The 17,429-nt window shown below is 34.2% G+C and overlaps 1 protein-coding gene across 1 annotated transcript in view; it reads left to right on the plus strand.

Annotated features, from left to right (window-relative positions):
- Positions 1-17,429, plus strand: part of LOC149421596 (uncharacterized) — a 228,157-nt gene that overhangs the window by 201,217 nt on the left and 9,511 nt on the right. The window contains exons 4-6 of the mRNA XM_089634449.1: positions 6,082-6,373; positions 8,495-9,099; positions 15,111-15,493. Coding sequence (XP_089490575.1) covers positions 6,082-6,373; positions 8,495-9,099; positions 15,111-15,493 — 1,280 coding nt within the window. The remainder of the gene's footprint in view (positions 1-6,081; positions 6,374-8,494; positions 9,100-15,110; positions 15,494-17,429) is intronic.

The following is a 17,429-nucleotide window of genomic DNA, read 5'->3' on the forward strand; positions in this document are numbered from 1 at the left end:
ATTGAAAAAAAAAAAACATAAAATCAACAGATTTTAAAATTTCTCTTACATTTTTACTCCAAATAATGTCAGGAATCACTGGTTAAAGTAAATACTAAGAACTTCTCTTAACATCCTGTATAATTAATAAATTTTAGGGTAAGGGCGTGTAATAATAAATAAATATATATGTGTATCTATAAATTTAAATTAACAAATCGAAAACTTTTACACCGGATGTATTTATGAAAAAAAAAATTCCACATTCAAAATTAAAAACATTTATACTGACCTTGAAGTTCTTATTAACACAATGATAAATAACCTTTTCCAAAATACTGAGTTGGTGGGTACTTAGAGTGTCGTGTTATTGGTTAATAACATTTTCGAATTAATTGACTTACCCTCTATTCCCTCTATCTCACTTGACCCTCTATTCTCTAAAAAATATTTGTATGTTAATGGATACTGTGCATTTTCTACTATTTTTTAATTCAATTATTTTAATATAACTATTTCCGACTTTATGTCCGGGTTAAATCTTCCCCATAGGAAAAACTAAACCCTTTCACACACTTTTCCACAAATTATCATCTAGTCAATCAACATTATGCAAGTGCATTATATAAGCAATATAAATACAAAACAATACAAGAACAACACGTCAACTCACCAGAGATCAAATGGGAAAATAATTCACCGACTCCAGGTATTTTCATATCAGAATGTTCGGCTCGGTAGAACTCCTAACAGGGCCTATAAATCCTACTGATCCCTCAACATAAATATTAAAAAAAATCTTTCGTAACCCTACATGTATTTAAAATGTGATTTTTGCATTTTTATATATAAATTTTTGTTAGATCTAATACGTCTAAATTTTAAATGAGAGAGCTAGATATAATGCCAGTAGCCGAAATAACAAATGGTAACATTTTTATAGTCAGAAAATATAATAATAATAAAATAATAATAATAAATTAATAATTATAATCTTATTAAAGCTTATTATTATTATTTATAAAGGCTGACATGTTAATCTGTGAGAAATAGTTAGGATGCATTTATAAATAAATAAATAAATAATTGTTTATTCCAGAATATATAAATAGTTAGTAGTTAGTATTATAGTATAAATAGTACATTTATAAATAGTTAGGATGGATAATTACGGGAATTCTCCAATTAATGTTTTTTTATTGTCATGTTTATTACTGTCTTTATCTGTTTTATCTAAAATAAAAAATAAAATAATATTTAAATTTAATAATTTCTATATTTTCTAAAAATTTATATTTCTCTAACTGTTAATAAATTATCCGTGTTAGAATTATATAGTAACGATTATACACAATTCAAGGAATTTATTTGTTTTTTTTTCTGAACTAAAACAAATTCTATTCGAACTTTCACATAATACCACAGTGTCCTTATTCCACATTTGTATTTTATTTCAAGTGAGTACCTTCTTAGAATAATGCCAAGGAATTTATCATTTGAGAAAGGGCTGGCAGTTGGTAGTGAGAAGGGTTATAATAATATATGTTCGTATTGAACGAAATCAGTATCACGATTTAAATTGGATATCGCAGACGAAAGTTGGTCGAATGTTCGGGGAAGGGAATTGCTTTGGTCGGAAACTATCGGGTGCAATAATAAACTTATCGATATTATCTAAAGTGAGATTGGCATTATCGGGTACTCGTTACTCGTTACCTACAACAGTGTTGGAAAAATGTTGATTATATCGACAGTATCATAAGCATTTCCATTTTTATTCTTTCTTTGATTGTATTAAATACACGGAGAAAAACTAGTATTGCTAATTTATTAAGAATCCGGCTATAAACGGAATTGCAGGCCTTAACGAATGAATAAACAGGTTTTCTGATAAACTTTTAGTTAATTACGAATATATTATCACGATGTGGAAACACGTGGTCATGAAAATCCGAATATTTTCGCATTTTGTCATATGATATATTATTAAACCAATGCACGTGTTCCTGCAATCCCGTCTTTGACCGGATTACCAATAATTTGAAGAGAATCTTAATATTTATAAGCAATACTCATTTTTCTCCGTGTATCAAGGTTTTTTATCTCCATAAACCAAAGTTATCGATCTTCGAGATAAACAAAGTTGGATAATTTGATTTAAAGGCGATAAAATATGCAAATGTACATTATCCCGGGGTTAGAGATACTCTCAGTATTGCCCTGGTGTATGATCACCATTGCTTGAAATGGCTTTTGCCGTGTTTGGTTACCAGATCTAAATATTCAGGAACCTACCCCACCTTCCTCCTCACCATCTCCTTCCTCTCTATACTACCTTCAGCCTCACAACATACCCCAATCAGGGATGCCATAGTCTCACTGGCTCCAGACGGTTGGGAGTAGTAGGGACGCTTGTGCGGTATTCACAGAAAAATAAATTTAAGGAGTACAATTCATGACAACAAGTGAAGCCACAATAACCACTTGGCTATGCAAAATTTTGGGTGACATAAAAATAAATAAATAATATTGATCTTTTCGACAATTAAAAACATTTCTATGGTAGTCGCAATAAATTAAAGATGTTAAAGCTACCTATTGAACTTCGACAAAACTAGTTCGATTGGTGGCATTTTTTCTTAACATCTTTAATATTGATATTTCTAATTTTAACTTCAAAAGTTACCTTAGAAAGGTCCCTAAGCATTTCTGACATTTTAAAACACACCCCACTGCGCCATGCCACACCCCTCTATATTTTATCCCCGTGTCATGAAAAAAAAACAGAAAACGCCACATTTAGATGTGTCACGCCACGAATAATTTAAATAAAACAAACGATTTTTCCTAGTGAGCAACATGCAATTTAAATTTCCGCTGAAATTAATGTGACGTTTTTATTAAAAGGAATAATTCATAGCAACATTTTCATTTTTAACAACTTTAATTAATTAAATGAATTTGTATTAGTTAATCACTTGCTTTTTAGTTATTTTAAGCAAACGAGCGATTATATCCTTCTATCTGTCATTCGTATTTTTGCAACAGTCCTTTTATTTTTAGCGTGATTTTAATATTCAATTGCTAGTGCTAACTTTTTCATAATACCTGTGATGGACCACATTATATTCTCGTGGCTTGGCCTATTTCATTATATCGCTTGCCATACATTCCCATTAGTAGTTAAAAGGCGACATAAGACTCTAATGCCGCGGGTTTGCTTGACGCCCATATTTCAACTATTTCTGATGAACGCATTACTAAATTGCCAAATGTTTCTAGAGGGATCTCTACGGATGTAAGTTATTTATATTTAAGATTAATAAAAACACGACCTTACAATTAAAATATTTTATGTGAAACGGTTTGAAAATTTTATAAAACGTTTTTCAACTATAAAATTAGCTGTAAGCACCAGGTTATATTTTTTAGACGATGAATTAGTAACATCCCCAGTGATCCCTCTAGAAATATTTGAGATTTTAGTAATGCGTTCATCAGAAATAATTAAAATAAACACCACGGAAAGATCGATTTTCTAGACTTGCTAGGGCAAAGTCCATTACTCTGAGCCGTGCGCTGAATATTGTTTTATGGTATTTTCTCGTCTTAATGGCGAGCGATATGCTGAAATAGGCCAAGACATGATGCGTACAGCGCAATGTTTCGCCTACCTAATGCAGGTAGGCGAAAATATAAATAAATAATCCAACTGACAGTAAAAATCTGTCACAATTTCATTACGTTAGAACTCACTCTTCCCAGAGTTTTTGGAACTTCGGAGAAACTTCTTTTACAGATTTGAAATGATGTTGAAAAATTAAAGTTTTTGATAAGCTCTCCGATTAAATAACTCAAAGTTAAAGAAAGCTGCATTGTGTTTAGGTAAATAATGACTAGTCAGTTAAGAAACTCAAGAAAATTGCTTCGAACTTCTTCTTAGGTACCTACCTAGCTACTCGTGTTTCATTCGATATCTCAACGTCATGCTATCTGAGAACAATTCACCATCAAACTTTTCAAATTAATTACATAAAGTTTTAAATTATTATTTGTTGGACTTTACTAAAATACCCGTCGGATGGGATAATATTACAATTGTTTTGGTTCTGTGGAACTGTGGAGGCTTCCATGAAATTACTCGATAATATTCTCTCTGGAGATATTCTTGAATAATAATTATAATTGTTATTTTTAAACTAACCAAGTTTTATGATTCTTCGAGCGGTTTAAATTAAAGTACCAGAATCGATTCCTTAGAAGTCCATAATCTTTTACTCATTGTTTGGTTGGTAAATTTTTTGATGTATTTCTAAGAAAGTTTAATTGAAACCTAGAAGTCAAAATAAGCACTTACATAATTCTACATTACATCGTACCTGGAAGCAGGATTTATATTACGGTTATCAGAGATGTGCTTTATTTCAAATAAATCCATTTCAAATGGAAATGCAAAATGCAAAATGGGTATTTTCCATTTTGCATTTTAAATGCTTTTCTAAAAACCATTTTGCTTTTTGCATTTTAAATGCTTTTCTCTATGCATTTTCCATTTTAAATGCTTTTTTGAAACATTCTTCCTACTATCTCCACTCATCTTTTTTTCATAAGCCCCAAATATCAGTCGGTCCTCAACCTCGCTATGAGAGATAATTTACATTTGTCAAGTTGCTCCCTGGTAGGAGCCCTGGAAATTGAGTTATACCATTCCAAAAAATACTGATTCAAATACTGAACATGGGGCCACACAGTGGGCTGAAAATCGCCTTTCATAGACATAGAGACTTGAATTTTGATTTGTAGTGTCAATAAAATATTGTAAACTAGACAAAGCATACTCATATGTAAAGCATTTAAGCATTAAAATGAATCATCAACATAAAAAAGTTTTTTTTTCAATTTGAGGATTTAAAAAAAAAAAAAAATTGCAAGTTGCGCCACAATACGAAGTATGTCAAAAAATACAAATAAATAGTAGTATATCTGTGTGTAAGGATAGAATGGCCAACCTTATGATTCCAGAGATAGCCTCATTTTTAATATCAGTGCCATACAAATTTTTCTTAAAAAAATTATAACTCCTTCATTTGTACACGCAATTGCTTCGTACGAAATTTTATAGCATAGTAATGATCAGCAGAATCCATTTCTAGCCATAAAAATACCCTTGAAAATTCAAGTCTCTATGTCTATGAAGGGCGATTTTCAGCCCGCTGTGGGCCATGACGCTGTAATACATAGTATTAAATGTTAGCAGTTTCTATGTTTTTACGTTGGCAACATTAGTCCCGCGCAAATTTGTTGTGGTTTCATAATCTGTAGTCGTGGTGTTTTTGGATTTACCATCATGTAATATGTTTTTTCTACATTGATGTCTATTATTAAATGACAAAATTGTTTAAAAATTCTATAATTATTTTAATTGTTTGACCTCAGAAACCATTTTGCATTTTCAATGCATTTTGAAAATAGGTATTTTGCATTTTGCATTTGAAATGCTTTTCTAAAAACTATTTTGCATTTTGCATTTTCAAATGGAAAAGTTTTGACCTATTTCCATTTTGCATTTCAAATGGTTTTGGGTACCCATTTTGCACATCTCTGACGGTTATATTAGCGCAATAGGTATATAATGAGAGACATTCAATGATGTAATTAGTTGATGGAGGCGATCGCTTATTTTAGATACCGTAAAATGGGGTGACTGCTCAATATTGAACTGAAAAAAATGGGTATTGCTTATTTATTGAGAATTTCTTCAAATTATTGGATGAATTTGTTTCAGGTTTGAATGAACAGGTTTTCTGGTAAACTTTTAGTAAATTTTGAATACATTATCACGAACGTAGATTAGATATAACACGAACCAAAAGTTTATCAAGAAACCTGTTATTTGATTCGTTTGAAGTCTTGCAATCCCTTTTTTAATCGAATTATCGAATAACGAATTTATTGAAGAGATTCTTACTCGATAAGCAATACTCATTTCTCTGCATGCATCTAGCTTTGACCATAGGCCTCTGTTAAATATCTTCTCTCTACAATGCAATTATCTTATGATGATATATTATCATCAAATAATTTGAATTTATTTTGTTCCAGCTGACCCTCGACAGCTTCACCCTCGGCCGTTTCGTGTCCTTCACCGCCGAGGGCTGCCCCGACGGCGCCCTTCAGATCGGTGAGCTTGGGCGGCCGCTGGTGGGCGGCTCCTGGTGTGGCACATCCTGGGGCCCGGCCGTTTACTACAGCGAGACGCGCTCCATCACGCTCACCGTCAAGCTACTGAGGCTGTCCAAGGACCAGACGGGGTACAACTTTGACTTCAGGATGGAGTACAAAGTGTTAAGGAGGGAGCTTGCCACTGTGCGGTATGGCGGGGCGGAACCGATGGGTAAAACTTATCATTAATGAAATAATTGATAACTTTATTAGTTTATAATTTTTGAATTTGCTATCGCAACTTTTCTAAGCACATTCGCGTATTTAAGTGAACAAAACTTCTCTGCAAATGTAACTTGAAAAATAGTGACTGTTACTTATTTGTGTAGATATGTATTACTTGTATATAAAATAGTCGAATCGTAGCAGACATAAATTATAATATCATAATTGAGGAGAAAAATGAAAGGACAACCTAACCGACAAAAGTTAGATTTTACGTTATGATTTTTTTTATTTAAATATTTATTCACAAAAAAATGTTACGTAATTTACAGAAAATATAGTAATTATTTCACCTAATGTTATACTTAAGGCGATGCCATACGTAGTAATGCAAAATCATGTGTTTTTGGATTGAAAATTTGGTCGCCTAGAAATGTTTCAGATGCTTTAATTAAATACTGCGAGTAGAATACATCTTGGCCTTTCAAATAATCGAGAATTTTTTATAAGTAATATAATAAAATAATTTTATAAGCCCAGAAAAAAATAATGTATAGGCCAATGAAAACTGCTTTAAAGATCAAAATCTCCTACTAACGAACCCATTTTCGGTTATAATTTTATTGTATAATGTGGAAAATTAAATTATTTATAAAATAATCGGAAAAAAAATCAATATTTATGCCTGAACATCCACAAATTTTTTTTTCTTGCATAAATCAAAACAGGCGGATGGTGTTAAGCGGGAATTTAAACCTTATCGCCATCTACGTAAGGGTTTTTATTGATAGCCGCTCAATTTAAAATATTACACGACGTAGTGCATCGCCTTAAGATAAACTACCATAATAAAGCTAGGCTTGTATGTATGGGGGATGTGTCATTTTGTTCGTTATTTTTTTTGTAATATGCCAAAGTATGCAATGAGTATTAAATATTTGAGTTTTATTCAGCTATTAAAAATGAGGTTCAAATAAAATTATTAAGGTTAAACGCAACGCTCGTTGTATTCTACGTGTTCACAGATGGCGTTAATTAATTAATTTTGTTTAAATACGCTTTTGCAAGGTATTGCTTTACAATATTAAGACAAATCATTTGTTTGCGCCCGTATATACACAATTTGAATATGAATCAATAGTTTTGTTCGTTTAAAGATTTAATTCTTTCGAGAAAGGCACACAAATACAATATTTTACCGATGATTCAATCCAATATTGTATTTGTATGCCTTTCTCGATAGAATTGAGTTTTTATATGGACAAAACTATTTATTCATATTCATATTGCGTATATGAGGGCGCAAACAAATAATTTATCTTAATACTGTAAAGCAATACCTTGCAAAAGCGTATTTAAACAAAATTAATTAATTAACGCCATCTGTGAACACGTAGAATACAACGAGCGTTGCGGAGGAAAGGTATGAAGTTTCTTTACTAAAATGGTATATAAAAAAGCGTTCTTTATAATTCACACCATAAAACTGAATCAAATTAATAATTAATAAAATTTTATGAGCTGTTATCGAAATGCTGTCTTTTTAACGAATGTCAATTTGACAGATGAAAGTGAGGTAAGAATGAAGATAATGACGGCAAATGGGGATTGTATGTAGCTGTAACTTGAGAGGCGTGTTGATATTTTTGTATGTAGGGGCATAAGTTGACAATGTAGCGTGACTATTTTTTGTGCGGTGTCAGCTAAGGCATTTAGTATAGGTACTAAATATGTCCTTAATTATTACACATCACACATATGTCAGTAACTACTAATCACATCATTTTTGCAGTTTTCATATTGTATTTGTTTTGTCAATGAATACCTACACCATGAAAATCTTCGTACGAAAAACGAATTTTCAATAAAAAATAAAATAATTTTTTTATGCAGCATCATCATTTATGCCATTGTTTGGAATATCAGCACTATAGTATCCCCAAAAGTCACGAGCCGCCACTGCCTACACGTAATTAACAAATTCCTTATTTAGATCACCCGTTGTTATTGAATCCAAAGCAATAACTTGCCAAACTGACAAACTATCTAATAACCTATGTAGCTTTTGAACAGACTGTAAAAACCTAGCTTGTCATATGTTGACGTTATTATTGTTTTCAAATAACAGATAACAACATACCCTACGCCCCGCAAGGCAACTACACCAGGATGCAAGACAACTACGAGGATACGGATCATTCTCCACTTCCACCTCCTCGCCAAGAATACTACCTCGGAGATCTCATATCCGGCACTTACTGCTCCCGCATCTTCAGCGATTGCGACCGCAAAATTTGCAGACTCCAATCCCCAAACTTTCCTGGAGTATACCCTAGAAACCTGACCTGCTACTACGCTGTAAGACAACACGAAGTCCCTCCAGGAAAACATGCCTTAATCACGGTAAAACAGAAAAAAGGACAACTTATTTCAATTAGAAGTCAGTCTGCTTTACATGCGCCAAATCAACAGCAGCAACAACAGACTAATACCCATGTGAGGACTTTGAAGGTTTGGACGGAGTGTGACGATGTGCAGGACTATGTGACTATTTATGACGGGTACACCACGAGAGATCCAGTTATCTTGAAGTTTTGCGGGGGAGGAGAAGCTGTCCCAGAAGCCGTATCCAGTGGACCAGAGTTGTTGGTTGAATTCACAACTTCGCCGTATGGAACGTTTCTGCATCCAGCGCCTATACAATCTCTGCACGGGTTTCAGTTGGAAGTCGAGGTGAGATTTCAACAAACTTATATATTTTAGTAGGTGTACATACCATAGACTAAAACAAAACACAAAAAAATGTGATGTGGGCGTGTTTTGTGATCCAAAAGTCTGGGCATTCGGGCCTTAAATTCCCTATTATAAACTGTGTTAAATCATCATTATCAAATTCAAATGAAATGGCAATGTACGATGTCAGGCATAAGAGAAACAGAACTCGTGCTAATTGGGATAGAACCGAAAGGTACCAAGTCGGTGGGGAAATTCGTTTCCATTCAAGTCTACACGGAAGGCATTTTTAGTGTATTATCTATTCACTCAACATTATCATTATTAGTTGCCTCTAGACGCACATGATCTGCTCCCAACTAGCAAGTAAGTCAATTAATACTTGAATATTTATGGAAAGGTTCGAAAATACTGAAATAGTCACAATTGATTTCTAATACTTTATTTAGCCATTTTAATTGCTTAATTTTTAATTTAGTTGGGAGCGGCTTCAGTGTGTTGTGCGGCCTGTCTGGAAATAACTATTATCTATCGGCGTTGAACCGACTCTCACACAATGCGATCCAAATCACTGTTGATCAAAATGTTATTTTCTAAAAACATCTGAAAAATTCGAGGAACGATTATGATTAACAATAAATAATTGATAAAAATCAAAAGTGGAAAGGTCACTTGTGCCATACAATAAAGGAAATTAATTCAAGTATTCTTCCGAAATAAATTTCTTTTCAACGAAAAACCTTTACTAAATATACTACGCATGTACCTACAATCTACAGCTTACAAACAAGCCTAATCTCCACAGATTTTTTTCAAAAACATTATAAAAATGTTATAGTGATTTGTTTTTGGGGTATTATGCCGTGTTGCGCTACCCCCCTCTTTAGCCAACGTTTCGGACAGCATTGCAGTGTGCATATATTTTTTTTTTTCAAATAATAACTCTAGACGCTGGCAACGTCAAAGGAAAATGCGTATAATTTTATAAAATCCATACAACAAACTGCATAGGCCGGAAAATTTATTTAATTCAATCTTAATTTATAATTTTACATAGTTCTAGTCTCTTTGATCCAACCGTTGGAGTTTGGTAATATTCTCAGTAGTTAAATTAAGAATAATTGTAACGATTCCATATATTTCAAATTTAACGTTTCTGACATTTACTAAATATCGCTCAATGCTTTTGAAAAATGCTAGTTACAGTAGTTTCTGTGTTCCAAGTTATTTGAGCCTCTGTATTTAATGTTCCGCGAGAAACATTATCCGTTCTCCGCATCAACTCTTAACTTCGCAGCCAGCGGTATTTATGTACCAAGTGTTTGGAAGTTTGTTGGCAGAAACGACTTACCAAACTCCACAACTTTACGTAGAACCTTTTATATTATTTACTGTAATCAGATTAAAGTGTTTCCGCGAATAATCGAACGAATTTACGTAAAGGGATGGGTAATATTAACAAAATTCTAAAAATTATTTTAAGATTTTAAGGGAAGTTTTTCACAACTTTTAGAACGTGTACATTTTAGATTACGGTACATACAAATGATAATCATTGATTAAAATTAATTCTGTTTGTGATTTTTCACAAGGATAACAATGATGGCTTAGAGTAAAAATATTGTATTATTATTTTTCGGAATAACTTATTGAGTAAAACCTCAAATTATAATATTTAAATACTGAAGACAATATTAGTGATTTTTTCAAACGAAAATCTGAAACAGAAAAATCAGAAAAGGAAACGGTCACATCTGGGACTCGAACCCAGGACCCTTGTCTTTCCGGGGCAATGCTCTACCAACTGCGCTAATGGGACCCTATCCTATTCGGTCACTTTTTTTAACTGTATCATACTTCGAATAAGAACTACCAACGTTGTCTTCATTTTTTCACCGCACATTTTTATTGGCAACTATCTTTATGTATGATCGCAAGATTCAACCCGAACTAAATGCAATCCTAGACAGCGTCTTATAGATAAACCTATCTTATTGTTTTTATTTTTTAATGTGCGACATCTATTGACTTTTTCTGCAAGTCTAGAAAATGAATTATTATTTTTCGGAATAACTTATTGAGTAAAACAATAAGATAGGTTTATCTATAAGACGCTGTCTAGGATTGCATTTAGTTCGGGTTGAATCTTGCGATCATACATAAAGATAGTTGCCAATAAAAATGTGCGGTGAAAAAATGAAGACAACGTTGGTAGTTCTTATTCGAAGTATGATACAGTTAAAAAAAGTGACCGAATAGGATAGGGTCCCATTAGCGCAGTTGGTAGAGCATTGTCCCGGAAAGACAAGGGTCCTGGGTTCGAGTCCCAGATGTGACCGTTTCCTTTTCTGATTTTTCTGTTTCAGATTTTCGTTTGAAAAAATCACTAATATTGTCTTCAGTATTTAAAAATATTGTAGCTCCATAAATTAGAATAGTGATAAAACTGAAAATAAAAGTTTGCAATTCTTGTGACATCAGATTTTATGATGTAAAAATAAGTTTTTAGTTTCATATTATAATCTGTATCAGGTGTAAATACAATATTTTGGCATGGACTTTCGTTTAGCATAAAAATAAATATTATTGTTAAGGAGTTACAATATCTAGTCCAGTCAGTGGGGAGTTTTACCTTGCAAAAGGTTAGGTAGTAGCGATTTTGATATATGTTGTTAAGATTGGGACTCTAAGGAAAAAAAAAAGTTTTCGACCTTGGGAGGGTCGAGCTCGACCCGCCATCTTGGATTGAAGGTGCCAAAATTTGTTTTTTTCATAATAATTGTGAAGTGGTCGTTTTTACAACCACATTGTTAAAGGCAAACTTAAAGACAACTAAATTACCTACATTTTTTGATTAGAGTTTTTTTTTGTTAGACTAATAGGTAACGAGTTACAGTGGCGGAAATGTGAATATTTTTCTAAAAAATGATGAAATTCCCAACTTGGTGATTTTTTCGCATTTTTTTTATTGTGGTATCCCCAGTAGGTCTACTCCAAAGATATACCAGCGATGGTAGATTTCGAAATTATGTTACATTTGAATGAATTATGTTACTATAAATTATGTTACTTAATAACAGTCTTCGTCATCAATGTCATCATCTAACTCATTGCCTGTGATACTGAGATTCTGGGCTTCCATTGACAAAATCTCTTCTTCTTCGTCATCGACATCGATGTGAACCTCTGGCGAATTTCGGCATGTTTGACCATTACAGCACCCACATACAATAGAACACTTCAATCCAGCTTTCCTGCAGCTACATGCAACGCCGCATCCTTTTTTACAATTGCATGAAATAAATTTTAATAAAGTCTCGGGTGCTGGTTTCTTTGTCATTCTTGCTGGAACAAGCCCGTTGGTGTCACGTTTCCAGCCCCAGTTTTCTGGATTTTTTTGGATTCCATACCATTTTTGGACTTGATGGTACGTTCTAAATGCATGGTACCGTGCAGCGTCGTTCGTTGGTGGCAAAGAGGCAAGATCGAATTTGCTTTTTGTTGTCGACTTTGCGAAACGTTTGTAGCGGACTTCTTCCAAGGTTTCCTTATCCATGTCACCCCCGTACAAAGCAACAAGAAAGCGTGTTCCTGCAACTGCTATGTCTTCTGGTGTTGCATCATGTTGTTTGAAGATTACTATCATGGCATTGAGTCTTGTGTCGTTTTGCACAAGCGAACAAAATTTTGTTTTTCCTTGGTTGAAGAAGGACGATGTTGTATCGCAGCCGCTAAAGGCATGAAGAAACAGAATATTCTCAGCCGCCTCTTTGTATTTCACACTATTCGCGGAATACAGTCTTTCAAATGTTTTGCCTCTCCCGGGTTTGCGAAGATATATACTACTTTTGGGTGGTGCTAATGCTGTCAGCAGAACTAGGAGATCAACGTCTTCGCCAATAATGAAAACAGCGTCATATGATGAACTGAGTGACCGAGCAACGGCATCCAGGCAACGTCCTGTAACCAGGACTCAATCAGTGTTGCCAAGTCAGCTGTAGACTAGGATCCCACTATAACAAATCAACGTCATCGAGCACACGGATGATGCTATATAAGTATATTGTAACGTAGAAATACGTTAAAATGATATTGTGTAATATGTTCCTACAAAATTTATCAAGAAAACTGGAGTTTTACAATTTTTTGTCAAAATTTTCTTCTTTCAACCGCTGTAACTCGTTACTTATTAGACTTACAAAAAAAACTTTCTACAAAAAATGTAGGTAATTTAGTTGTCTTTAAGTTTGCTTTCAACAATTTGGTTGTAAAATCAACCACTTAATAATTATTTTGAAAAAAACAAATTTTGGCACCTTCAATCCAAGATGGCGGGTCGAGCTCGACCCCCCCAAGGTCGAAAACTTTTTTTTTTCTTTAGAGTCCCAATCTTAACAACATATGTGAAAATCGCTACTACCTAACCTTTTGCAAGGTGGAGCCCTTTTTTATCCCCCACTGACTGGACTAATCTGTCTCATTAAAAATTTGCTTAAAGGATTTACAGAATGTTTATATCTATGGGCCGATAAGTTTAGGAGAAGCAATATTTATATATGTGATACATTTCAGTACCTAACTCATTTTCGACCTAAATTGGAGATACAACATTTTAACGAGAACTTGGTAGTTTGCAATATTCTATATTGATATGATATAAAGATAATTAGGGTGAGTAACACAGGCAAGACTATGGATTTAAAAATATTAATTTCCATTAACTTTACCGTGACTGAGATGTCATAAAAATCTTTGTTTCCCTTATATTATGAAGACATTTCCCTTGTGTGCGATTATCACAAACGTGCGGTTTGCGGTGCGGTCTACGGTGCGGTTTGTGATGCGGTAGTATAGTGATGTAAAAGTAGTGTATTCTCGTCTATCAAAAGGTGGTCTTTTATAAATTATTGCCACGATTGCCTTCAAATTCCATAATAAAAAAATTTCTAAGATATCTTTATATGAGAACGCATGGTGAATATCCACGATTTATGCATTACATAGATTTGCTCTCCGAAACGCACTACGAAGGTCTCCAATCTAGGAGAAATGGGACCCTTAATTAAAGATGAACTATTACATTGACAGCCCATACCTCTTGGAATGCTATACATTGTTTGTACCGAACAACTACCGTCAGGGTCGACGCCACGACTTGCTTTGTATTCCACACGGCAGAACGGACGTTCTGGCCTAGCAAAGCATGACAAGAGGTATGGTGCTGCTAAATGATACCTCTAGATCTCTTGACGTTTTCAACATTGGCCTAGAAGAATATTAATAATAATATTTTTATAATATAATTTACTGTATATGGTATATTTTATACCGTTGATATTAAAATAAATAAATAAATAAATAAAAAGTTATTTTAGGCAAGAACTCTAAAATATCGGTTATTGTAAAATGTTTCATTTAAAGCTTTGTATATTTCATGTGTATTGTAATAATATTACATCAATCTGTAATGCACAAAAAATAAAATAAAATAAAAAATTATAACAAAGTTTATTACAATCAGCGATCCAAAAATGCGTGATCATGTACCGTTGCCGTCAGTGAGAGCTTGACATGTTTATTTATTTATTGTTATATGTTGTAGCGATAATAAGCGAAAATGTAAAAATATCATATCGAGATCAATGTAAAAATGCCTTTCACTATCAAAAAGGGTAGACAGACACTTTGGGTATGCCTATTTTGATTTTCGGTAAGTTATTGTTCCACTTCCTGCAAGTAAGAGCGCGAACTGAATTTTTGTTCCACTTTCCGTTAATATCCTTATTGAATCATTTAATCACTGTGCAATAAGGCCGAGATTACTCCACACTGCATGCCCAATGAAGTCATAAGCACAGAGTGAAATGATTTCCCTGGAGACCTCCAGATTTAAGTTAATGTTTTAAAAACAAAATACAGAATACGTTTGCTGTAATTGGGTGGAAACTACCTTCCTGATTATATCTGGAATTATGTATTCGTATTTCTTATAACGAGTATGATCTTTTCAGGTTAAATTCGTGGATCAACAGAGCCCAACTTACGCGCGCAACAAGCGTGCCTGCGAGTTTTGGCTGCGCGGCACCGGCAAGGGGGTTCTGGAGAGCCCCCAGCACTCGCTCACCCCAAATACCACCTGCCTGTATCACCTGCAGGGCATCGATACCTCTGTGCCCTCCTCACCGGGCCCCCTGCGCCCCCTAGCGCCCTACCCCTGGCGCAGGTCGGGCTTCACCTACCCGCCGCCCAGGTTCCGTGTGTGGATGTCTGTACTAAAGTTCCACGTCACTTCCGCAATAGGGCCGCAGCTGCCCGAAGAGGAGATCTGTGCCAGTCATCTCAATGTGTGGGATGGGCCGCTCAGGATCGCGCCGGGATGCAGCGATATATTTTGGTAAGTATTATTTAAAGGTAGAGTGTAGGAATTATTAAGAGTCTGCTGTTCAACAGCTTTATTGTAATACGCGATAAAAGTAATACAAGATATCACGAGCGATAACGTTTATTCTACTGAAGTGTTGGGTTGAAAAGAGAGCGATCGAGTAGACACCACGCTATATAATGATGGGTAAATTTCCGGAAATTAATTTTTAGGGAATATTCCGAAACGGGAATTTTCATCTAAAAGGTGAAATCCCGAAGAGGTTGTTTCCTACAACGAAATTTCATGTTGTTAACAAACGAATCGTTTTAATTAGAGTATGCTTAGGACATAGCTTTGAGAATTTTTGGAAAATACCTAATACAGGGTTCTCCAATAAGAGGTGTTATTTTGATATTCAATCGTAAAAGATCAATCGTTTCGTTGCTTGTGTGGCACGTAGCGCCGTCTTGTAGAAAGTAAACGTTGTCCAGATCATTACCATTCAATTCCGGCCGTAAAAAATCATTAATCATCTCTCAATACCGCAATCCATTCACCGTAACTGTTGCTCCAGCCTCATTTTTGAAAAAAGTAAGGTCCAATGACTCCACCGGACCACAAATCGCACCAAACAGTCACACTTTGAGGATAAAGAGACTTTTCAACAATAACTCTTGGGTTTTTCGAGCCCCAGATGTGACAATTTTGCTTGTTGACGAAGCCACCGAGGTGGAAATGGGCCTCATCACTCAAAATGATTTGCATTCAAGTTAACTTTAATAATTTAAATGCGTTGTTGAAGCGTGTATCGTTCCATTTTTATTAATGGGGTAGTTTCTACTTGTCAAATGTCAAAAAATGACAGCTTCAAAAGTAACATCTACCGAAATAGCGGGCTTTTCAAAATAACACCTCTTATTGGAAAACCCTGTAGTAGGTACCGCCTCTAAGATATCGAAGATATAAGCCGTCAGTGTTAATATTTGCGCCACATACATACAATGACGGCACAGCAGTATTGCCATTCTAATTATGAATTGATATATATTTTACCCAAGTTATATGTTTATATAAGTTATATATTTTACTTCGAAAGCTCATAACGTTGACGTTGTTGGAGTTACCCAAAAAAATAATTTTACTGTCTCTATTAACTCTTATATACAATAGGTACAACCTCATATACAGTAACTTTATTAATAAAAATAAATAAATTCCCGACTTTAGGGAATTTATATATTAGGTAGGTGAATATTCATGTGCAACCCTATAACTTCACAAAACTTCAATCAACCATGAAATTTGATTATTTATTCAAATTCTGGGAAATAACCGTCCTAAGGGTATCTTCCATTCAATCGATTTCTGATACCCAGAGTTTGCTGTGGGTGGTGTATTTTAATCAAATATTGATATTATATTAATTACACAATTTAATTAACTCCAAAAAAACCCCTCGTGTAAAATATCTGCCATTTTGTTATTGATTTAGGTTAGCAGCCACACATTTTAAAAATCAGAGGCTTTTTAATAATACCCTCCCGAATAGAGGTTGCTTTTTATGAATATTGTAAAGGGTAGTGTTGCGTGCGAGCCTCCAGCTCAACCCTCCCCCTGCCCTTCATTATCACACCGTGTATTCTCTCGGTGCCCTTGCTGAATCAAATATGCCGACACGAGCGGATAAATATTCTAAAAGAATCCATGCAGCATCCATTTCGAGGGGTATTTTTAAAGATTCATCTTCCGTGCTCAAGGCACATGAATACCATTATCTTCTGGCTGTTGTTCCCGTTTCCCATGATTTTTTTTGGAAACCTTTGAATAAAGGCGGTGAACATCGAAATTGCATTACAATATCTTATTCCAACCCGATACATCCTTTCTTATCTTTCAATACATATTTTAAACAGAAATGATAGATTTATTGGGACATCCTATATTGGATTTTTGGGTAAAGTAAATG

Source organism: Hesperophylax consimilis, chromosome 8 (assembly GCF_061612785.1).
Source record: "Hesperophylax consimilis isolate HC1 chromosome 8, BYU_Hcon_1.0, whole genome shotgun sequence".
In the NCBI taxonomy this organism is placed as follows: Eukaryota; Metazoa; Arthropoda; class Insecta; order Trichoptera; family Limnephilidae; genus Hesperophylax; species Hesperophylax consimilis.